Source organism: Neltuma alba, unplaced genomic scaffold (assembly GCF_004799145.2).
Source record: "Neltuma alba isolate B1F8T4 unplaced genomic scaffold, ASM479914v2 tig00005725_pilon, whole genome shotgun sequence".
Taxonomy (NCBI): Eukaryota; Viridiplantae; Streptophyta; class Magnoliopsida; order Fabales; family Fabaceae; genus Neltuma; species Neltuma alba.
The window spans coordinates 69,344-93,103 of NW_021634208.1; the positions used below are offsets into that span (position 1 = coordinate 69,344).

The window sequence follows — 23,760 nt, forward strand, 5'->3', positions numbered from 1 at the left end:
CTCTCGTCTGAGCAAGGAACAACAAACCAACGATGTGGCCCCGTGCACCACCAAGACTCACAACCGGTCTACACAAGCACACAAACACACAACCATCATATATTAGCTTTCAAACTAATAATGTGGCCAAAAACAACACTTGGGGACACAAAATTCCTATCTCCCATCAAAACTCTACCCAACTCAAAGGGTATAACTATCAAGGCAACACTCCAAAGTCATACCAATCCATTAACACCTTAATTCCTTTCCAAACATCAATTAAGATTCACAACCTCAAGGGCCCACTAGGGAATTCTACACCCAAACATCCCATTTGAGCAATTAAGGTTCCAATAACAATTCTAAATCGATTAAACATCCAATTTAACCCTCCTTAACATAACCCAATTCACAAAACTCAGAATCAACCTCTACATTATCATCCTCAATCCCAAATCATCCATTTCCATAAACCCTAGCTCCAAAAATTCAAGATTCTTTAAATCCAGGAAAACTACACCGATTAAATACTTAAACTAATCCAATGCAATCAATTAAACTCAAAACAATCGGTCAAAAACCTCAGTTCCATCACAACCTAGAAAATCCTAAGGTTTCACCATAATTCCTTATAAATTCCAATCAAGAAGATAGATTAGAGGTTAAAATTACTTACTTGAGGTAATGGATCCTTAGAAATGTCCCCTCCAAGCCAAAAGTTTGAAACCCTAGCAGAGCTCCTCTCTCCTCCTTCAGATTTTCTTATTTTCGCACGCTGAACCCTCCCGCGACTATATAGAATCGCGACCTTTCGCCGCGGCAAACCCCAATCTTCGCCGCGGCGAACTAATCCCGAGAGGGATTACTCGCCTGAAAACCCGACTTCGCCGCGGCGAAAGCTTCCTGAGAGGAAACTCTCGCTCGCCCAGAAGAACTTCGCCGCGGCATGCACTTACCTTCGCCGCGGCGAAACATTCCCGAAAGGGAAGCCTCGCTCACCTGAACAACTTCGCCGCGGCGTCCCTATGATTTCGCCGCGGCCAAACCTTCCCGAGAAGACACTCCCCTCTGAAACTCCCGGTGCGCCGCGGCGAAGAACATACCCTGAGGGGTACGTTCACCTATTCCTCCAACAAACCTCAAATTCAACCCAAACACCAAGATCAAGATTAATTACTAATCTATCCTCAAAATCAACCCAAAAGAGGCTATTAAAACCCGATAAAACTCAGGATGTTACAAGGGACATAAAGTATGTCCGATATGCGAAGAAGTCACTCACTACATGCAACTTAAATATGGAAGAAAGACAATCTACCGTGGTCACAGAAAGTTTCTTAGTTGGCACCACCATTACCATGAGTTGAAGAAGGCATTTAATGACTCACAAGAATATCAAATGGCTCTAATATCATTAACTAGAGAAGAAGTTTATCAACAGGTGAAAGGAATTAATATGGTCTTTGGTAAAAAGAAGAAGACTGCAAGTAAGAGGAATATATGAAGAAAAAAAAAGATCTATCTTTTTTTATTTTTGAAAATGCCAAATAGTTAAGTCATCCCTAACATTTTAGTTCATTTTTTTATTATTAACTAGTTGATTATTTGTTGAGACATTAGGTGATTCAATAAGAATTGGATGTTAGTATTTATATGATCATCTTGAAATTGTTGTTCATATTCTTCTGCTCTGTCAGTTGATTTGGGTCTGTAAATTACAAGAGGTAGTAATTCAAATTCACATAGAATTATATAAAAAAATTTTTAATCATGGTTATTTGTATAATCGCCATTAAAATAATTTATAACGGCAGTTATTTTGCAAAACCATCGTTAAAAAATACTTTCTACGGCAGTTTTATTTAAAAACCCATCGTGGAAAGTTAATTTTTTACGGCGGTTGTAAATCGCCATAGTTTATTCTCTTTTCAACGTTGACAGTATCCACTTTGCCTCCAAAACCACCATGAAAAACCCTAATTAACCGTAGTTAAAAACCTATTTTTTGGTAATGTAATAACAAAAATATTATTGTTGGTTAAAAGAAAAGTAATAAGAGAAGAATTATTAAAAAAAAATTTTCTTAAAAATGTTTTGTTGATAATAAAATTAGGAATAAAGTAGAGGCCATGGCCCATGAAAAGGACTGTACAAAAACATTTTTGGTTTCTTCTTGTTCTTAGCACGGGGTTCCCAATCGATTGGTTCTCAGACTGCTTCTAGTCAAGTATCCTACCTTTGATTTATAACAATAAAGGACGCTAAAATACTAGCTTTTCCCCTAATATATTATACAGGTGGTATTATTTGTGTTCTTAAACTTTGAACACATTGTCAGCACTAAAAATCTAAAATAACATGATTGAACTCAAATATTTTTATATTTGTCTTTTTCCATATCATAATTCACATGTAATCTCTTTTATCCGCATTTGCATCCTTTATGTGCCATATATTTATTTGAAAACTGACTGTAGAACTAAAAGAACTTGTACTCAAGAATACAAAAAAGAACGCGCATCCAGTCAATTGAGCCCCATCAGAATTTGGGCTGAGTATATAAAAAACGAAAAAGCATATTAATGTGTAACAGGAGAGCAAGGTTCAGAAAGAAAGCCCAAAACCCACTACTAAGGGAGAGTACTGACTTTTCGACAGTCAAGAAAGTTATTTCCATTCTCAGAATACTGTTTATTTTCATTGCTTGGATGCTGTAATTAGGGACCGTTTTCTCTTAATTTTCCCTTATATCATGAGGATTGTAGCCTTTTTTCCTAATTAACGGAAATAATACCAATTCTCATCATAGTCTAAAGTTTTTGATCTGAGAAATTATTAACATTTTTCCGTAACAAAAGGTTTTCTTATCAAAACATTAAAAAGACTTGAGCTGAAAACAAAAAGACTAGGTTATAGAACAGAGCTAGAGTCTGGGTATAATTGTGATTCTGCAGGCACTATCTGCCTAACTTCAATATCTGTAGCATAAAAGGAGCTGAGCCGATCTCATTTTCTAATCGGCTCCTCTCACAAGTTATTGTTCATATGAACACTACGCTCCCATCACAAAATGAGGCGTTGCATGTTGGGCTCTGTGCATGGTCTTTATATCCTCGGCTAGAAATCAGAGAGAATGGCAATGGGAGATTCAAATTTCAAATTTTGAAATTCCATCCACTCTCATTTTTTCACCATCCCTTCCGTCCTTCCTTTACTATCTTCCATTTTTCTTTTTCTTTGCCCCAAGCAGCCCTCCTATTTTTCTCTGTTTTTCTATTTCTGCATCTCTATTGAGTTGATCGTCGGTCACGAGTTTTCTATTTTTCCTGATCAATCTCACCTCCAAGATCACTACTCTTGGTTTAAATGTAAGATTTCTCCATGTTCCTCTATGTTTTTCTCATGCTTTCTTTTCCCAGTTCATTCGTCTTTTTTCTACTCTATTCTTTTCCATCCAATTATTTTCCATCACTTAATCTATTTTATACTTCAATATTCTCTTTTTTCTTTTTTATTTCTGGAAGATTCAAGTCATCCATTTGACCAGATCAAATACAAACAGCAAGTCACTGGAGAGGTCGCCGACGAACAGTACCCTCAATCATTCTTTGTTCTCTGCTCTTTCCCTTTCTTTCTCTTCCAAAGACACGGAATTTCAGAGGTTTGGCTGTATTTAATTGAATGGTTTCTTAGAGGCTGTATAGTTGACGGAGTCGATGAAGTGTAACGCTGAAAAGCGGTTCCAACTAAGGCACCACCACTTCTTAATATGCGGGTGATTTCAGCAATCTTTGACAAGTTCAATTGTGCAGTGTCATGGTATGCGAATGGCAAGACAAACTATAAAGAAAATAATTCAAATCACATTTATAAGGTGAAAGTAACCACAATTCACATTGAAAGAAGCGAAACTCAAAGTGAGGATTTCTGTTTGAAACTTCGACCGGGAAGAAAACAGAGTGAGGATTTGAGGTTAAGAGCAGTGGAAAAGATATTAATTCCAATATCATATGGAATAGGATATGGCATGGTATTAAAACTCAAATTAGGTGGATCGGCTAGACTAGTAAAGTGATCCCAAGCTGGTCCAGCTGGGAGTTTTGAATGGGTCGAGTATATTAGACTTTATACTTTTTCTCCCATTGTTGGGCCTGAACTGATGTTGTTTTGAGCTAGGAAAAAAAAAAGAGTCTGTCATATTTGTGCTTTATTAACTACATTTCGTCAGATTATCTGTGTTTCTTTCATGAATGTTCTATTTACTCGTTAATTAATTCCTTTTTTATTTAAATATTATTTTTTTCAAGGTTATATGTAAATATTTTTGTATATTAATTAAATTATATTATTTTAATCATGATTGAGTTGACTTAGTTCAACCACAATTAGACTAATGACTCTTGAATTACTCCTTCAGTCCTTAATATAAGACTCATTTAACTAATTTGATTAGATTAAAGAAGTTAGGTAAGTTAGTTAATTATAAGAAAAGTGACACATTTTTCTTAAAACACTATAATCATTTTTCTTAATACTCCCTCTCCTTCTTCTACTTGATTATGGTTGAGGGGATATTTATAGGGGTAATTTAGAGAAAAATGATAAATATGATAAATGGGTCTTATATTTAGGACCAAAACCAACTCAAGAATTGGGTCCTATATTAAAGACCGAAGGAGTAATATTTTGACCAGTTGCATGACCAGTCAGTATTTTAGTACCTTGGGCAATGTTGAACATTTCATTTTCATCATGCCCACAAAGATGGCACTTGTAGCAATGGAGGGAGAAGGCCGACAATGCAAGGCTGCACCGGCATGAACGGCATCAACTGAACCAGATGAGAAAGGAAGCCTAGAAACATCTGCCCTTACCAGACCAATATTACTGCCAACAATCAAACAAAACTGGATTCCTTATACAAGCATACACCAAAAGAATAAGGGTTAAAAACATTGGATTTCTGATGTTTAGTTACATTGAATTTAAATTCAAGCTGAGGAAAAAAAGGAAAACCATACTTGGTTGAAATATTGTCTTGCTTTACGAAATTGTAACACTCATGAAGCATATTCTCAGAAAAATCTAGAGCAATGACACCAGAATAAACTCCAGATTTGGCGAATTTTCGGGAAAACAAACCACTTCCAATGTTAACATCAACAGGAACTCCGCCTCATCAATGATTTTCAAGTATTGGCACGTCACAATCGTAGCAAAGGGGCAATGATAGCATACCTCTTCATGAGGGCCAGGAAAACCAGTTTGATTGAAAATCTGACGCCAGCCTCTTTCATAAAAGAATGAAACAAGTGGATTCCTAATGGATTATTAAAACAATGAACTCCTTTAATTGGACCACAGCAAGTGACTCTCATGTTGTCATAATGTAAGTTATACCACAAGGACATGTGCCAAAAGCCTGCAAAGGATACCTGTTCACAAAAATATGTGCCAAGAGTCTCTGAAAGGGATATGTATCCAAACACTTCATGTTTCAAATCAAATGCAAGTATAAATCATATTCTTGCTTAAAGCTGTCAATTCAATGATGCACACCATTGAAGCATACAGACTTGCTATGAACCTCACATGAAGGAGAGATGCTATGTTTGAGACGTTTCCAGGACCATCCGACACATGAAAAATTCTAAAACGAGTCAATCTAATCACCAAGAGTACAAAAAACAAAGTTTACAATCTTAAAATTATTGCTACTACGATCAAAACCAAATCCTACACTGCAAAATTTTTATGCCAAGTCATCATGAGGGGAAGACATACATATTTTCAAATAATTGGGCTCCAAAAAATGAATTTGAAAGGTCATCTTCGGACAAAACATTCCAACTTATTGCTTGCACCTATAACTTATGTGCCTTTAAAATCATCGGTGGTAGGACTCTCCATGGTGCAAAGTAGATCAAATTGATCGTTATCACTATGCGGTGAATTTTGAAGTTACAAAACTTTAACAAGAAGGACTTGATTTGTGGTGACAAACTCATTCCAATCTTTGCAAACAAAAGGAGATCATAATAGAGTTTGACCACATTGAAATAGGATTTGAGCGTCTAGCCTAGGTAAAATTGCTTCAACCACATCACAAGAAATAAAAGCAATGTCGCCATTTGAGACAGTGAGTAGCATTACTCTCTTGGAAGGTTTCATGACCTCGTTGCCGTTGAGAGGCAGAAAAGGTTTGAGATTGATGGGCATGAGGCGTCTAGGGTCCGGGTTGGGCTATATTAATATAGTTACTATTAATGCATATATATATTAATTAATGATTAATTGGAAAATTAGAGGGATATCGCCTAGAGATAATAATATTTATTAGAGAATCGCGAAAACTTTAATTATTTAGAAGGATCAAATATTATAAATATAAATTAAAAAAATATTAACTTACGCCTCACTGAATCCCTATATTTCTTATAATCACATATCATGGACCCCATCATATTTCATATCTCAAGGTATTGGTCTATTTGATTAAAAGTAAAAATTTATCAAAAAGATATGTAAGATATTTTGAATAAATAATAAAAGATTTTGATTTGATTTTAATAAATTTTGTTGCAAATATTGATTAAAAAAATATTACAAAGAGTTTTAGCATAAATTAAGACGACTATAAAAGAAATTCTATTCAATAAAGATGTGATTAGAAAGAATTGTAAGGATTCAATTAGGGGCAATTTAGCACTTTTAAATTTAGATTTTGATATTTGGTCATTTAAAATTTCAATTAAAAGTCAAACTATTTTACAAATAAAGGAATGTAGAGGGAAAAAATTTCAAAATCTTTCTTCTAAATCTAAAATATAAGATAAAAATAAATCTTTTTTGGCCAGCAAAAATAAAAATAAGTCTAAATATACACAAAGTGGTAAAGATTAAAATAAATCCAAATCATGCGTGGGGAGGTCGATGTCTTAAACGGGAAGAATTTTTAAATTTAGTTCATTCTCACACGTAACTATATATTCAAATTCAAGAGACTAATTAACTATAACTAAGAGTATAGAATTTCGTTGTAATATTGTATAAGATATGTGTAAACAGCTGGCAGTACAAGTTTCACTGTAATAAAGTTTATGGCGTGATTAATTGTCTGGTTAACAATGAGTTTTTATCAATTCTTCCTATATGCCAATACAGAACATTTTAAACTTAATTCCATATTTGATTCAATAATTGAGACTTTGATGGTTTGTGTTGCATGGTTAATTTGTATTGTAGATTTAATTAGAATGGTTCAATTTTTCTTTTACTTTCATTTTTAAAAAAATATTATTTATTTTAATATTATTTTAAAAAATTATCAATTGAATATTTTAAATTTAAATGGTTGAAACTGTGTTTGGATAGTACAGATTTCAGGTCTTTAACACATCCATGAGCAACGACTTAACTAATAATTTAAGAGTTATAAACAAAATTGAACAATATATTAGTTCTACATTATGCCCAAATACCCCCCCCCAATAAAAAAAATTTGGCTTAGGGGCAACAAGCATGAAGAGTAGATTTGGATAGAAAGCCTCACTGCTGCTGGCCTTGGCATGCTAAGTTGCTTGCTTCCTCTTCTTTCTGCCTGTGCCTTCGCTTTTCATATTACTAGCAGTTATGAGTTTATAGTCAGAGCAAGACATTTCATTCATTTTCCCAAATCTTCTTTCGTAGAAGTCCCATAGTTCAGACCTGGCCACAGGAGAACCACGTTAGGAAATTAACTTGCATGGAAAGGTCCATTATAGAAACACGAAAGAGTACCACTAAATAACATGGCTTAAATTCATTTTTTGTTCCTCTAGTACTATAAAGTTTTCAGTTTCCGTATTTTGGTTTTTGCTTTCCTTCTTGTTACTTACCAGTATGCCAGGAATTGGTACGGCTCGTACTTTCCATAAATTTCTTCAACATCTCTCTGAACTGTTTGGGTTGTGGATTTTCTCGAATGAACCTGCATTTGCATCTCATGCATAAATATCAGGAGCATTTGACAAATTGACAAATTGACAAAGAAAACAGGAAATGTTTGACACTAACACCTGTTTCAAATGCCTAATCGTTTCAGAATCGGTTGGAATAACATGGTAGTAGCCCATGCACATAAGAACATTGGCACGAGTAAAAGGGCCAAATCCCTCGATTTCTTTCAAGTGGTCCGTTAGTTGGTTATAGCTTGATAAGCTCGCATCTTTAGAAAGTTCTTCAAGTAGTCCTATTTGAATTCTACCTTCAACAATGGCTCGAGCAAGTTTTACTATCCGCCCTGCCCTATAACCAAGTTTGCATCGCTTCGCCAGAAAACTCTCATCAAGGTTTGCTAGCTCTTCTGGGGATGGAAAATTCCCAATACCCTCGTTAGCAAAATAGTCTCTTCCATTAGAGAACCCAAGAGATGATTCGTCATCCGTGCTTAACTCCGTTGAATTTTCACAAGATTTGCAATGCTGACTTGGATTTCCATCAGTATCAGTTGGATGCAAGCTTGAGTTCAAACTTGTTGCAGGGACATTGTCTTCCCGCGAATTTTCATCTCCTTCGAAGTCCAGTTTCTTCTTAAGAAACTTGCTTTCAGAGGAAAAGCCAGAGGTCCTATGTGTTTTCTTGGTTTCTTTTGTCGCTGGTGTCTTTGGAACGTAGTCTCCATTCTTAGCTTTTTCTTCTTGACTGTTAGAGACTGTGGCTCCCCCTTCAACAATCGATGGGAAGGAGCACACATTGTCCAGTTCCGGCTGAAGCTCACAAAGTGCCTGAGCCATGCTCAAAGTCCTCGACCACCTGAATTTTTCTGTTTGTTAGTTTGGGATTTCTGAACAGAGTGGAGTCAAGTAATCGTTATTGGAGTAGAAGGTGAAGCGGCAGAGTTTCTATTCCATTATTTACAAGTTTCATAAAAAGATGGCCAGTGACTTTCTTAGATTGAAATCCTCTGAAATTAGAAGTTTGTAAAGTGTCTATCAAGCAAGGAAGATAGAGAATATAAGAGGCAACTTCCATACACACTCTCACATCTTGGATCACAATACCTTTTATCTCATCTCAGAAATCACTTTAGAGTTATAAATTATTACGGAAATCTGTGTTTTGTTAATAAGAAGAAAAGGGAGGAAATAAGAAATCCCAGAAGCAAGAAATAAAATGAATTGAGGAACAAGTTTTCATATCTTCATTTCGGCATTATGTCAATCACATGGTGTGCCAGCCACCAAGTCGGAGTCACTAGACAGATCATGAAAGACAGTAATAAACTCACTGGCAGTTGCAGAGGAGGATGCACTTGACCATATCCTCAAACAATGTGGGAGACCTAAAGACTCTGCCGTTAAAGCTTTTGTTCTGATCATCATCGCCATGCATGGATATGCTTCTGAACTCCCTCACAGCTTTCTCTTCGGTCTCTGACAGACGCAGCATTCTTGACACCTGAGCCTGGCCACATCAGGGAAATTGATGACGATATTTTTCTTCCTATGAATAAAATAACTCACACTCCCTCGTAACCCTAAACCCAAGTCGAATTGAAATCAATTTTTTCCCGTTCAAATACAAAAAGCAACAACTGAGCAGAACACATTCGCAATATTTGTGTCTGTATTTCCCAAGTGATGTTCAAGAGCATTGATCAGTGGTGATACCAGTAATGCATGTTGTTGTTGAGGAGAGATGAAGCTGGTGCCATGAACTCGAAGATTGAGCGAGCTGGGACGATGCGAAGGCTGAGCAATGGTGACGATGACAGATCGAAAGAGAGACGAGGAAGGGGAGGAGCGATCACCGGAGAGAGGTAGACGGAGAGGGCGCGTGAGAGTGTTGGAAAGAGGGTCCCAATAGTTAGGAGCCATCATAAAGAGGCCATGGCTGCACACAGCTTTCTTCAATTGGAACGCTTCTTCTGATATCCCCAATGGAAGCTCCAACTCGCACCACCGCCATGGAGGACCACTTGCCATTCTTCCTTCCTCTTCGACGTCGTGTTTTGGATCGCCTCAGTTACAGAGAGCTTTTTCTTCTCCTTCGTCACTGTGCTATTTTTGAGACCAGTTTCCCATGAAGCTGCGTCCCAGACTCTCAGTGATCATGCCCGCACACAAATATAGCCGTTAGTCGCTCCTTCCCTTCCCCCCGCCCAAAAAAAAAAACCAAACGTTAGTCGCTCCTTCCTTTTTTATTTTTTGGCCTGAATTTATATATCTTAGTTTATTATTATACTCTTTCGGTTTTAAATATAAAATTTTTTATAGTATAATTTATATTATAAAAAGATTATTATATTTAGAATCGGAGAAATATAATTAATCTGTTCAGTTTGGAAAAATAAAATCATATTTCATACTAGAATATAACGAAAACAATATATTTCAATTATATACACACACAAAAGGTCAAATCTATTAAATTATTTTCTTCTAAAATAATTCTTTTATTTTATTCCTCAAAATTAATTCAAGATATGTTATATCTTTATCATCATTATCATTATTACTCTCTTTAATCCTACATAAGTTTTTTTTGAAAATATGTCGTATTCCTATTTACAAAGAAATCCTAATACTATGTACCAAAAAATATATTAATAATATGTCTGAAATTTTTAATATTGTTTTTTTTACCTTCATTAATCGTTCTTTAATCTCATTACATTAATTATCTATTATTCTTTTTTATAAGTAAGGATGTTTTGAGAAAAATAAGTTATATTTTTTTTATATGTTTATTGTCTTTAATTTAATTAATTTTTTATTCAATTTATTTCATATTATAAAAAAAGATGATACTATTTCGAATCTTGGGCTGCCCATGGAAACTGCTCGGGGAGTATTCATTTTAGATACATTCTTACATTAAAAAAAACCCCAAAATCCAGGCATGACTTCTTTTGGGCCTTAGGTGATAGGTCTAAGCTTGTATGACGTAATTGGGCTTAATCTATTCTAGTAGCTAAATTCAACCTATTTAAACCAAAAAAAAAAATACCTATCGTCCGTGGGTTCAACTGGTGAAGGGGTGAGACATATGACCAAGTTGGCATGTGTTCAATCCCTGTAGAGTACCACTTTGTTGTGGTTCCAGTCGTAGCGCTTGGGGAGGCATCCTAGCTCTTAGGTGCCTAGGTAAACGCCTGAGGGTAATTGACGGCTCGCCCTGCCCAACATTTGTATGACCTAAGAGGAAGGGAGATTTCGCCCTGCCCTTGGATCGTGGGTAAGCCCAACCCCTTTCCAAAAATTTTTGTAACAAAAAAAAACCAACAGGGGTTGATCCGAGTGGTAAGCGGCTCGGTTTCACTTAAGTGAGATCTCGAGTTCGATTCCTCATGGATGCAGAAGCCCCCGCTGGGCGACTCACCCACCATACCCAAGTGCGCGACGTGGGTCAGATCTGGACGTAGCCAGGTAAAACTCTGGTGAATCGAATCGAATGGCGAACCAAACAAAAAACAAAAAAAAAAAGGGGAAATTTCACTGTAGGACCGCAGAAGACAAATAATTTCAAAGAGCCCCCAAAACATTCTGAAATCTCACTGCAGGACCAAGGGGCCAATCTGATATTAATTCCACAAGCGAAATGACGCCACTACCCCTCATTTTACTTCCGCTGAAATTTGAAAATAAGGCGAAAAAGCGACGGTCAAAAGTCCTCCCACTCTCTCTCTATATGCGAACGTAACCCGTGTGCGAAAAGTGTTCCCTCTCCCGCTCTGCGAACGTGCAACCACTCTGGGAAAACTGCTGCGTCTCTCGGTCTGCGAACGTGCTACCACTCTATGAAAAATCTGCCCTCTCCCGACTGCGAACGTGCTACCTCTGTGGGAAGATTCCTGCCTCTCGCAATCTGCGAAAAGTGTTCGACGTGGCCCCAAAAATTCCATCAGCTTCAATCTGCGGGTTCGTGGTAATCACTAGAAGCGGAAGGAGAATAAGAAGAGGCCGACAAAGGAGGAAACTTGCAAGGCTATCGACAAAGAAGGAAGAACCAGGGCGAGAAGAAGTCACTGATTTCCATTTGGTAAGCTTCGCGGTCCCGTTAAATGCAGTAGATTTCTTGGATTTTGTTTTCATGGTAGGTTAAGGAGGAATGACCCACTGAAAGGTGGGTGTGTTTGGTAATGACATTTAGGTTCTAACCCAGGAATGATTACCAATGTGTCACATAGTTTTCGGCCATTTCCCTGACTGCCCTTTAGCAAATGCTCCTGATTTAGTGAGCGAACGCTTGTGAGTGTAGCATGAAGAGTTTGTGTGGGGGCTAAGTAAGAAAGTTATTTAAATTATTTAGGGAAAAATTAGTGTTGGTAGTTAACTGCATTGCTATAGTGTTTGTAGGCATTTTGCAGGAATAAGGAAAAGAATTGGGAGGGGCAAATGTTGTCGTATGGATTAGGCAAATGAGTTTGTTTTGTTTGGTTTATCCCGTTGATTGTTGGAATGTGAGATTTTGTGGGCTAACAATGGGAGTTAGTCAATTGACGTGAAGAATTAGTTGACTAACCAGTTGCATGTGACAACCTCATGTTTGTTGGAATCTGATTTGTAGTGGCCTCACAAGGAAAACTAGGAAATTGACACGAGGAATTAGGGGTTTATCCAGTTAGCTTATGTCAAACAGTTTTCATGTTTCCGGGAATCTGTCAAGTTAGGAAATTTACATGGAGAATCAGTAAATTACCCACAAAGTTTGTGGGAATTTGGTGTGCAGTTGCCTGACAGGGAAAATTAGGCAATTGACACCACGAGTGAGCTGGATTTCCACTTAGCTTATGTGTAACTGTTTGATGCGTGGTGGACTGAGAAAGTTAGGAAATTTACCTCGAAAGTTAGTTAATTAACCACCTCTGCTGCATAATTGCATGTTTGTGGGAATGTGGTTTGCAGCGGCCTCACAGGGAAAATTAGGTGATTGAGACGAGCAATTAGGTGAATTTGCACTTAGCTTCTGTTTAAGTGGTTGATGTGTGGTGGACTCTGGAAGTTAGGGAATTTACATGAAAAATCAGTAAAGTAACAACTGGCAATTCAAAATTTCATGTTTGTTGGCATGTGATCCGTAGCGGGCCTCACAGGAGGAATTAGTCAATTGACACGAGGATTTAGGGGATTATCCGCGTAGCTCCTGTCTAACGGTTTCATATTTTTGTTGAATCTGTCAAGTTAGGAAATTTACATGGAGAATCAGTAAATTACCCACAAAGTTTGTGGGAATTTGGTGTGCAGTTGCCTGACAGGGAAAATTAGGCAATTGACACCACGAGTGAGCTGGATTTCCACTTAGCTTATGTGTAACTGTTTGATGCGTGGTGGACTGAGAAAGTTAGGAAATTTACCTCGAAAATTAGTTAATTAACCACCTCTGCTGCATAATTGCATGTTTGTGGGAATGTGGTTTGCAGCGGCCTCACAGGGAAAATTAGGCAATTGACATGAGCAATTAGCAGAATTTTGACTGTTCGCCGGTGTAATTGTTTGATCTGTGTTGGAGTGTGAAAGTTAGGGAATTGACATGAAAAAGTAGTTAATTAACCACCTCTGTTGCATAATTTAATGTTAGTTGGAATCTGATCTTTTGTGGCCTGACAATGAATGTTAGCTAATTTACACGAAGAATGGTGTCATTATCCAGTTAACCTGCATGTAACAATTTGATGTCCTGTCGTATGACAAGTTAAGGATTTAACAATAATAATTAGTGTGTATATAATTTCCGGGTTTATGTTACAAGAAATGTTGGATGGTATGAATGTTGCTGTTTAATGTACTAACTAATGACTTTGTGATTATTGGATACAGGAAGAAGATGGGAAAAAAGGACGCACAAGTTACCGGCTGGAAAGTATTCAAGGGAGAATATTGGGAGCAAAAGAAGCAGGAGATGCATGGAAATATGGGAGCAATCACAGATGCGGCTTCAGCAATTTGGAGGGAGATGAGTGATGCTGACAGGGAGCCGTACAGGAAGAAGGAGGAACAGCTGATAGAGGAGAAGAAGAAGAAGGAGAAATATGTGTCCCCATTTTCTACTCGGTGCTCCCCCACAAAATTCAAGGAAGTGGCAAAGTTTATAAATGGCAAAGAAAATTTAAAGCGCAAGGTAGAAGAAATGGGGTTTGGTCATCTTCTTGGTATTACTTTGAATAAGCTGCCCAGAGATTTATGTCTGGAGTTGATTCATGCATATGACCCCCCAAGTAAACAAATTACCATAAGGGGGAAGACAAAGAAGGTCACGTGTACAGATGTTAGGAGGGTTCTTGGGTTACCAGATAAGGGCTCCAAAGTGAAGTTGGATGGCTTCAAGGATGAAGTAAATGAGCTGAAGAAGGACTATACTCCACTGACATATTCTCAAATTGCGGAGAAGATAAAGAGTGATGAAGAAGATGGAAACTTTGAATTCTATTTTGTTCTTTTCACAGTGGGCACTCTTCTTTGTCCCACGGGAAGTGCAAGTGTGAGTGACAAGGTGCTAAAAGTAATGGCCTGCACAGAAAATAACTGAAAAAAATTTGACTGGGCTTCCTTTGTGCTTGACGAGCTTAGTGAGGAAATTAAACGGTACAATAGGAGCAGTAAGGAAGGACAGACCGAGAGTGCCAGAGTCGTCGGAGGGTGCATCTACTTTTTATTGGTACTTGCATATTTCCTTACAAAATATGCCCTGTTGGATATGCTTTGAACATTAAACTGTTGATGTATTATGTAATTTGATTTTTGAGTCATATTTTTTCTTTCTCTGCAGTTGCACTTCCTGCAAAGGTTCCCTCTACAGGGAGGTGAACCAAAAGACAAAGACGCCGTCACACATTGGGATGATAAGGCTGTGAAGAGGAGAATTGATGCGGAAAAGGAGAGTCGACATGGCATTTTCTACAGTCCACCCGCTGCTGAAGTGAATGAGTCAACACAACCGGGGAGCAGTACAAGTTTCCATCATCCGGTGAGTAATACCAATGTGATAATGTCTGTTGGTGAGACTTAATATCTGTTTGATGACATACATTTACAATGTGCAGGACATTAAGGAGTTTTGGCTCAATTTCAACACCACATTGAACAATGAGATGACCAAGATTCAAAACTTAGTTTGTGATGAATTAGTTAAGCTGGAAAATAAACTTCTTAACCGGGGAGGCAATGAAGAAGAAGGAAAAGAACACCACACTGAGGAGGATGAAAATGAGCGGCCACAACATGATGAAGTTATGACTGTAGAGAGCGGAGAAACACATGAAAGTGGTGACAAATTGCATGATGATGAACAGCAAGAAGAAGAAGAAGAAGAAGAGGAAGATGAAGACGAGAACGACAATGTGAGAGAAGATGAAGCTGCAAATAAGGATACTGAAGATGAACAGGCAGCTCAAACGGAAGAAGGGAAAATGGTGGGCAAAGCAGTGCAGCTACCCACAAGGAGGTCAAGTAGACGTAAAGTCCCAGCAGTTAAATCTCCTTACATGTCTACTTATGGCAGAAAGGTGAAAATGAGTGAGAGGGATGCATTTTATACTGTGTGTACTGAGTGGTGTCAACTAGATGAGGCTCAAGAGTAAGTATAGTCAGTTATTATGGAAAAGACAGCTTGTGAATAATACTACTATGCAACACTGACTACTTATTTTCACTTTCATATTTGTTGTAGGGTCATGGTAGATATGTTTGGGCATTTGGCAACACGATCAGACCTACAAGCACTGGGTCCCAGAAGGTGGATAAGCAACAGGGTACGTGCACCTATTCAAGTTACATCAAAGTGGCCATATATGGAATGTGCCACAATTTTAATTTAATTTTCCTGCTCCTTTATTCTACAGATCATGACTCTGATTGCCCACACCTTGAACGCTGACCAACATGAGAGTGCCTCTGCGGTTAAAAGACACATATTTGATGCAGATTTCACGGTTAGTGCTATCCCCTGTTAATGGATCAATGCTTTAAATTGTGCAATAAAGTTATCGATACAGTTTCTTCACTGACAATTTGCATTGCTGTGCAATTTGCTGTTGTGATAGGCAAGGATGGTGCAGCAACACACAGCATGGCAAGTGGACAAACACCTGAAAGAACTACTTCCCCAACACGTGGGATACAATTTGGCTGAATGTGAATACATATTTGCACCTGTTGTGTTTGCACTGCATTGGTTTTGCTTTGTGTTTGAACCGAGCACACTAAAGTTTTATGTGCTGGACTCTCTGCGTGGTGGTGAGGATACAATGAAGCACCAAAAGAAGAAGAATAAGTCTGATCCAGCATTAAAGGGGCAGCAAATGATGGCGCAAACTTTTGTAAGTGGTGTAATTATTCTGCTACTTTTGTGTTGGACAACCATAGTATCCCCTGTGTGATAATCATCTGTAATTGTGTAGAGGGCACACTTCATTGAAATACTAAGGAGAGTGAAGCCTGAGCTGGAGGGGTTGGCCAACCCAGATTCAAACAATGACATCTTGTATCCCACGGTTCATGTTCAAGACAATACGTGAGTCTTTTGTTCACTGAAAGTTATTTGTCATAAATTATAATCGACATACATAAGCCAGCATAGTGATGTGTTCATTTTTTCAGTGATGATTGTGGGGTTCATGTCATCACATATCTAAGAGAGTGGCCCAACCCACAAGAGAAGGATGGAGTTCTATTCACCATGCCTTATTATACAGCGGTAGGTGTTGAATTATATATTAATGACATCATGCATTTGTGTCAACTTACTGAGAACAGTTGTTGTTGTCCCATAGGATCAATACACATCTATACGGTGTGAGCTATTGTGGTGGCTCGTGACGCATCAAAGAAACATCAAGTCAGATGCTGTTACCAAACACCTTGACCACATTAACAGACAACGCAAGAGAAAGCGATGACTGATCAAATTCCTACCTTGTAGTTTTTGCTGATAAGCACTGTAATTGTTGTTGTGAACACTTTATGCGGACTAAAATGTTGTGCATACAAACGATGTTAATGAAGACTGTTTTGATGGATTCATATTATCACTACTTGTTTACTTTCATTAGATGTACGGTTAACAACAAAAATTAGGGAATTTGCACCAAAAAAACAGGAATTAACACCAAATGTTCGTCCATTTCCAACTGAACAACCTACATCAGGGATTAGACCTTTCAACGAACGATTAGACAATTTGCAAGAGAGACAAATAAGTTAACAACAGAAATTAGAGCATTCACAAGTGTCGTTCATCTGCTGAACAACGTGTCCTCTTAAATATGCAAGTGCCCTCCTTCACCTGAATAAGGTGTTCATTTCCATGAGGAACTAGGGAATTTGCTACTCCGATACATATATTCACAACTGTAATCAGTCCATTTACATGTGCCGTCCTTGACCTGAACAGGGTGCGCATTTGCAAGGGGAACTAGCCAATTTGCACAACACATACCAATATTCACACGTGGAATCAGTCCGTTCACATGTCGACTGGTGCAGCTGAAGCACGTGTCCGTGAGGGAACAAGTGCGGGAGAGCGCATTTGCAAGGGGAACTAGCCAATTTGCACAACACATACCTATATTCACACGTGGAATCAGTCCGTTCACATGTCGACTGGTGCAGCTGAAGCACGTGTCGTGGGGGAACAAGTGCGGGAGAGCGCATTTGCAAGGGGAACTAGCCAATTTGCACAACATACCTATATTCACACGTGGAATCAATCCGTTCACATGTCGACTGGTCCAGCTGAAGCATGTGTCCGTGAGGGAACAAGTGCGGGAGAGCGCATTTGCAAGGAGAACTAGCCGATTTGCACAACAAATACCTATATTCACACATGGAATCAGTCCGTTCACATGTCGACTAGTCCAGCTGAAGCATGTGTCCATGGGGGAACAAGTGCGGGAGAGCGCATTTGCAAGGGGAACTAGCCAATTTGCACAACACATACCGATATTCACACGTGGAATCAGTCCGTTCACATGTCGACTGGTCCAGCTGAAGCATGTGTCCGTGAGGGAACAAGTGCGGGAGAGCGCATTTGCAAGGGGAACTAGCCGATTTGCACAACAAATACCTATATTCACACGTGGAATCAGTCCGTTCACATGTCGACTGGTCCAGCTGAAGCATGTGTCCGTGGGGGAACAAGTGCGGGAGAGCGCATTTGCAAGGGGAACTAGCCAATTTGCACAACACATACCGATATTCACACGTGGATCATCACAAGTGCAGACGCATTTGCAAGGGGAACTAGCCAATTTGCACAACACATACCGATATTCACACTGGAATCAGTCCGTTCACATGTCGACTGGTCCAGCTGAAGCATGTGTCCGTGGGGAACAAGTGCGGGAAAGAGCATTTGCAAGGGGAACTAGCCAATTTGCACAACACATACCGATATTCACACGTGGAATCAGTCCGTTCACATGTCAATGGTCCAGCTGAAGCATGTGTCCGTGAGGGAACAAGTGCGGGAGAGCGCATTTGCAAGGGGAACTAGCCGATTTACACAACAAATACCTATATTCACACGTGGAATCAGTCCGTTCACATGTCGACTGGACCAGCTGAAGCATGTGTCCGTGAGGGAACAAGTGCGGGAGAGCACATTTGCAAGGGGAACTAGCCTATTTATAAAATACATACCTATATTCACACGTGGAATCCGTCCGTTCATATTGGCAAGGGGGACTAGCTAATTTGCAAGACACATACTTGGCTTCACATGTGGACTGATTCACCTGATGCATGCGTCTTCCTTAAGTGTGGGACAGCCCATTTACAAGTGGGACTAGACAATTCGCACCATACATGCATATTTTCACAACTATAAATAATCCATTTGCATCTGACCTACTCGTACTGAAGGAGGTGTCCGTGGGTGAACAGCTGTGCAAGGGCCCATTTGCAAATGAGATTAGACAATTTGCCACATACATACAAATATTTACAACTAAAAATAGTCCATTTGCATGCGGACTGATTCACCTGGAGAAGCTGTCCAAGTATGGTTTCTTATACCATTTGCAAGTGACATTAGACAATTGGCAACATACATATATATTCACAACTGTAATCAGTCCATTTACATATGACGACCTTCACCCGAAGAAGCTGTCCGTCAGTGGACAGGCAGGGGAATCTCCGTTTGCAAGTGACATTACACAATTTGCAACATACATACAAATATTTACAACTAAAAATAGTCCATTCGCATGTGGACAGATTACAGCCTAACATATCCTGCGACAGCTATAGTCACCTACTGTCATGAAATTTTTCAACTATTGACACCACTATACAAAATATAATCGAACCCACCACCAAAAAATCAAAATGGGTTGTCATAGCTACTTCCCCAACAACTCAACAACTACATAGTGGGGCTCATTTATGTACAAAAGTAGCTGTGTGTTGAACCAAAAAAATAAAAGACCATTTTGAGCAACAAAGTCACCCAGGGTTCGGGTTAGTGCAAATCTTTCTAGTGTGACCAGCTTCACCACATCCTGAGCAATGATACGCTTTCTTCTGCTGGAATTGTGATTCAATCCTCCTACCTCTGGGTCTTCCAGCACGCCGAGTTGTCAATGGTGGTTGTAGGAAGATGGTGGACGAGTAATCTTCATATCGAAGGGAATCTGGCCTAGGGATGTCATGGGTCTCAACTGGAATCATGAGTCTGCCATAAATTTTCTTTTGGGCTGAGAGTAAAAAGCAATCCTCGACATATGCATATATATTACCATATACCTTCTTGATTGCAGCACACGCATGTGGGCAAGGTAGTCCTGACATTTGCCAACCTTTGCAGGTGCATTCACGTAACACAAGATTTACCCGCACATCTAGGTTTCCCCATCTGACCCTGAAATTGTTCATTCCATAATTTTGCACATCCATTCTTTCTGATCTGGCCACATGATCCATCAACTTTTCCTCTATATTAGGTCCCACACCATTGCTCCAATTCGTCATGGCTTCTTTGCTGTGGTACATCTTGTTTGCCAATTTTTCCCTGTGCTCATGTATCAAGACAGCTATGTTGTGCTTCCTCTCACCAACAAGCCAAGCATTAAAGGATTCGCTAGATTTGTTGTGATATTGTCCCACCTCTTGTAAGGAAATTTGCTTTGTGCCCAACGGTCAATGTCTCCATTTGTTTGAAGCCATTGTCCTAATTCTGGACAAAATGCCATTAGCTTTTCCATACTGCAATCAAAGTCTCTATCAAGTCTTGCGTATGCAATAGAATCAAGTAATTTTAGTGCAACTTCCTTTGTCTGTCCGCTGGTCCTCCTCTTTCCCCTGGTTATCTTCAAAAACTCAGCACTGTAATTCTCCTTCACATGACGGTAGCAAAAAGCATGTCGATCTCCTCCAAACACGGCTTGCACTGCACCTTTTATTGAGTTGTGTCTATCCGATACTATTGTCACTTCTAATGAGCCCGTAATATCCTTTATGTTACCAAGAAACCATGCCCAGTCATCAAGCGTCTCACCTCCAACAATCGCATATGCAAGTGGGAATAATTCATTATCCGCGTCATACGCTTGTGCTCCCAATAACGTTCCTTTGTACGGACCACTCAAGTGGCATCCATCCACATATAATACAGGTCTGCCACCTTTCAAAAACCCTTCTACACAGCAACCGTATGCAATAAATACAGCTTGAAATCTATTATCTGATGATGCAACCCACTTTGCTACCGTTTCTGGATCACTTTCCTTCAGCCTTTCACATATCCAAGGGATTAGCATATAAGACTCCTGCGGACAACCATGAATTTTTTCCAATGCTTTCTCTTTCGCCCTATATGCTTGTTGGTAGTTGAGCCTCAACCCATACTCTCTTTCCAAATCCCGTCTAATGTCATTTGGAGCTTTGTGCATGCAAGAAATCAACTCATCTATTATGACTGCTGAAGCAAGTTTGCACCTCTTTCTCTGAGGGACAACTAAGTTGTCTTGTGCATAATGCAAGTGTTCATAGTTAAATCTTCTCACAACTAGGAATCCATTATTCTCACCTACACCATATGCTGAAATTTCCCAGGGACAACCATCTACACAGCACTTCACAATCATCTTATGCCTATCATTCTTTACGTACCGGTAACCAAACTTGTGTGCAAGGCTATACTTATATAATGCCTCTCTAAAATGTTCAGCACTAACAAAGGTTTGCCCTCTTGACATCAACAAATCTGCCCACTTTGATGAATTCATCACCGCTATTGGGGTTGGCAACGTTTCCATACCTACACTTCCTATCAGTGTTGGCACATCTTGTACGGAAGATATGTTTATGTTGTCTGTGTCTAGATCCAATTCCATTGCAGATACTGACATTCCACAAGGGCCAACCAAATCATCTAACCTGCATAAACAAATACAGCTATTCAGTATTACAGTTCAATTTATCAAAATTGGACATATTCTTTCTTATCCTACACACAATCTTAATAAAACCAGTTGAGAACAACTTACTCTTGTACACTGTCCAGCTGTGACACTTGTGTGAAGTCTTTCTCATTCTCACAAACATAAACATGGCCACTACTATTGTTGTACTCAATTACTTGTCCAACACCAATATCGTCAACAAGATCCAAGAATGTATCCCGGTCAAAGCTAACTGTGTACTTCATTTTATATTCACGAGTCCCTGGCCACACATCATGAGCTACCATGCATTGTAGTTCTTCATATGTCATCCCTTCTCTAATCAATCTTCCAGTAATGATGCCCCCTTCATAAATGAATTTCCCTTCTGAGGTCTTTACAAAGTGCCCTCTAACATGAAAGATGCAAAATACTTGTTTCCTACTACTGCTAGCCATTTATCCTCTGCTGCTGCACATCATTCAAGTATGACACAACGTACGTTTACATCAGCAATTTGACAATTGACAACAAGAATTAGTATTTTCACAACATTATATTGCTTTTTCTCGCACACAACCAGAATTACCAAATTTACCATCGTACTATGTATTTTCACCATTCCTCTGCGCGTCTACCTGTCATATAACCCATTCCAGGCCACACACCCATTTCCCTTTCTTTTTCGCCTACCTATGTTCCTTCAGCAGTGCATTATTCTCAATATGCACCCACTTTTGAAAACATCACAAACACCACATCTTTAACAACTTAAAACAGCATCAGCATGAATTTCTTAAACCATAAAACCGTAAGATTTGCAACTCACTCCCAACCTACATGCCCATGCACTTAAATACTCATTTCTTCCTCATTCACCCATCACAACCCACCTGTGCTAACCGAATCACACCAACAAAACCAAAATTTTAACAACAAAATCTTACCTCCCACGCCAACCTGACGCTACTTCCAGAGAACACGCAACACTGTAGGGCACACTTGCGACTTCTCTCTCTTGCACCAACTCTAGCTTGGAGTCCGAAAGACGGCGGAGGGACGGACCGCAAAAGTGAAGCTCCGCCACTGCGTTTTCTCAGCTCATGGTTGTCAGCTATCTCCCTTCCGCACCGGCGCGCTGCATGGGAGAGGCAGGAAATAACGCCATCTCCTCCCTTTCCGTCTTTCTTCCGTCTTTTACACCCGCTGATAATATGTCTCATTTTCGGAGGAAATAAGTCTTCATTAGGGGCAGTGGCGTCATTTCGCTTGTGGAATTAATATCAGATTGGCCCCTTGGTCCTGCAGTGAGATTTCAGAATGTTTTGGGGGCTCTTTGAAATTATTTGTCTTCTGCGGTCCTACAGTGAAATTTTCCCAAAAAAAACGAGTATAAACAGTTACCTCAAGTTATTAAATATAATTAAATTATCAAAATTAATTTTATAATAATTAAATTCATCAATATTAGTTTTATAAATGATGGGGTCTCCTTATGTTTATAATAATCTTCGTTTTTCTATGGGACAGCTTGGTACGCACTGCTAAATTAGGCAACAAATTGACGCAAACCAACTTTTCCCATTTGAGCTGCCAAAAATCACCAAAGAAGAGTTAGGTCCATTTGTTTGATTCACTTCTTTTATTTGTTCCTTTTCTTTAAAAATTGTTCGTTGATATCCATATTTTTCTCGTTGTCTTTTTAAATCTACTTTTTGAATTTCTTAAAACATAGTCCACAAGTTTGTTCATTACTTCTTGTCCTTTTTCCATTTGTTCTGTTATAATTCTAATTTGCTTCATATTTTCATCTAATATTTGAGATCTTATTTTTTCTTGGGAAAATCCCAAAAGAAATCTTTAAATTTTAAAATTTCAAATTGCCGTTATTCACTATATTTTAATAATAATTGACAACATTTGAAAAGTAAATGACAACATATTTTTGTAGTCATTCTTGATTTGATATTTTAAAATTTTAGAGTTTTTTTTTTTGGATTTTTCCTTTTTTCTTTAATATTCTCATTATCTTTCTCATTTTCCTCGGCTGTAATTCTTAACATTTTAATTTGCGGATTATTTTCTATTAGTTCTATTTTTGACTCTATTCCTGAAGCTTTCATAATATTTTTAGTGTTTCCTTTTAGATAAGCTAATTCATTAGTAAGATTTCTTATTTCTGTTTTTATATCATATATCTTCTGTTCTAACGGTTTTGCTAACTCTATTAATCTTTCTAATCTCTATTTTGGTTGTTCTTTGTCTATTACTAATTTTGCATCTTTTGGTAATCTTTCTATTATATCTTATGAAGCATATACTTTTAATATATCTTGAATATTTTTTTTTATGAAAATATATCTTGAATATTGATATTTATATAACATCCTAATTGTTTCATTAAATACATATATTTG

The 23,760-nt window shown here is 38.5% G+C and overlaps 3 protein-coding genes across 3 annotated transcripts; all 3 read right to left on the reverse strand.

Annotated features, from left to right (window-relative positions):
- Nucleotides 1-8,166: 8,166 nt before the first annotated feature.
- On the reverse strand, nucleotides 8,167-9,963 carry LOC114748528 (uncharacterized). Its single transcript, XM_028936957.1, has 4 exons — nucleotides 9,633-9,963; nucleotides 9,251-9,426; nucleotides 8,256-8,775; nucleotides 8,167-8,172 (listed from the first exon to the last, which is right to left on the reverse strand). The coding sequence occupies exons 1-4, from the start codon at nucleotides 9,945-9,947 to the stop codon at nucleotides 8,167-8,169; spliced, it is 1,017 nt and encodes a 338-aa protein (XP_028792790.1). The 5' UTR covers nucleotides 9,948-9,963.
- Nucleotides 9,964-19,406: 9,443 nt separating this feature from the next.
- LOC114748529 (uncharacterized) lies at nucleotides 19,407-19,931 on the reverse strand. The gene is made up of 2 exons (XM_028936958.1): nucleotides 19,750-19,931; nucleotides 19,407-19,635 (listed from the first exon to the last, which is right to left on the reverse strand). The coding sequence occupies exons 1-2, from the start codon at nucleotides 19,929-19,931 to the stop codon at nucleotides 19,407-19,409; spliced, it is 411 nt and encodes a 136-aa protein (XP_028792791.1).
- A 62-nt stretch (nucleotides 19,932-19,993) lies between these two features.
- LOC114748530 (uncharacterized) lies at nucleotides 19,994-21,801 on the reverse strand. The gene is made up of 2 exons (XM_028936959.1): nucleotides 21,449-21,801; nucleotides 19,994-21,338 (listed from the first exon to the last, which is right to left on the reverse strand). The coding sequence occupies exons 1-2, from the start codon at nucleotides 21,799-21,801 to the stop codon at nucleotides 19,994-19,996; spliced, it is 1,698 nt and encodes a 565-aa protein (XP_028792792.1).
- Between the last annotated feature and the right edge of the window lie 1,959 nt (nucleotides 21,802-23,760).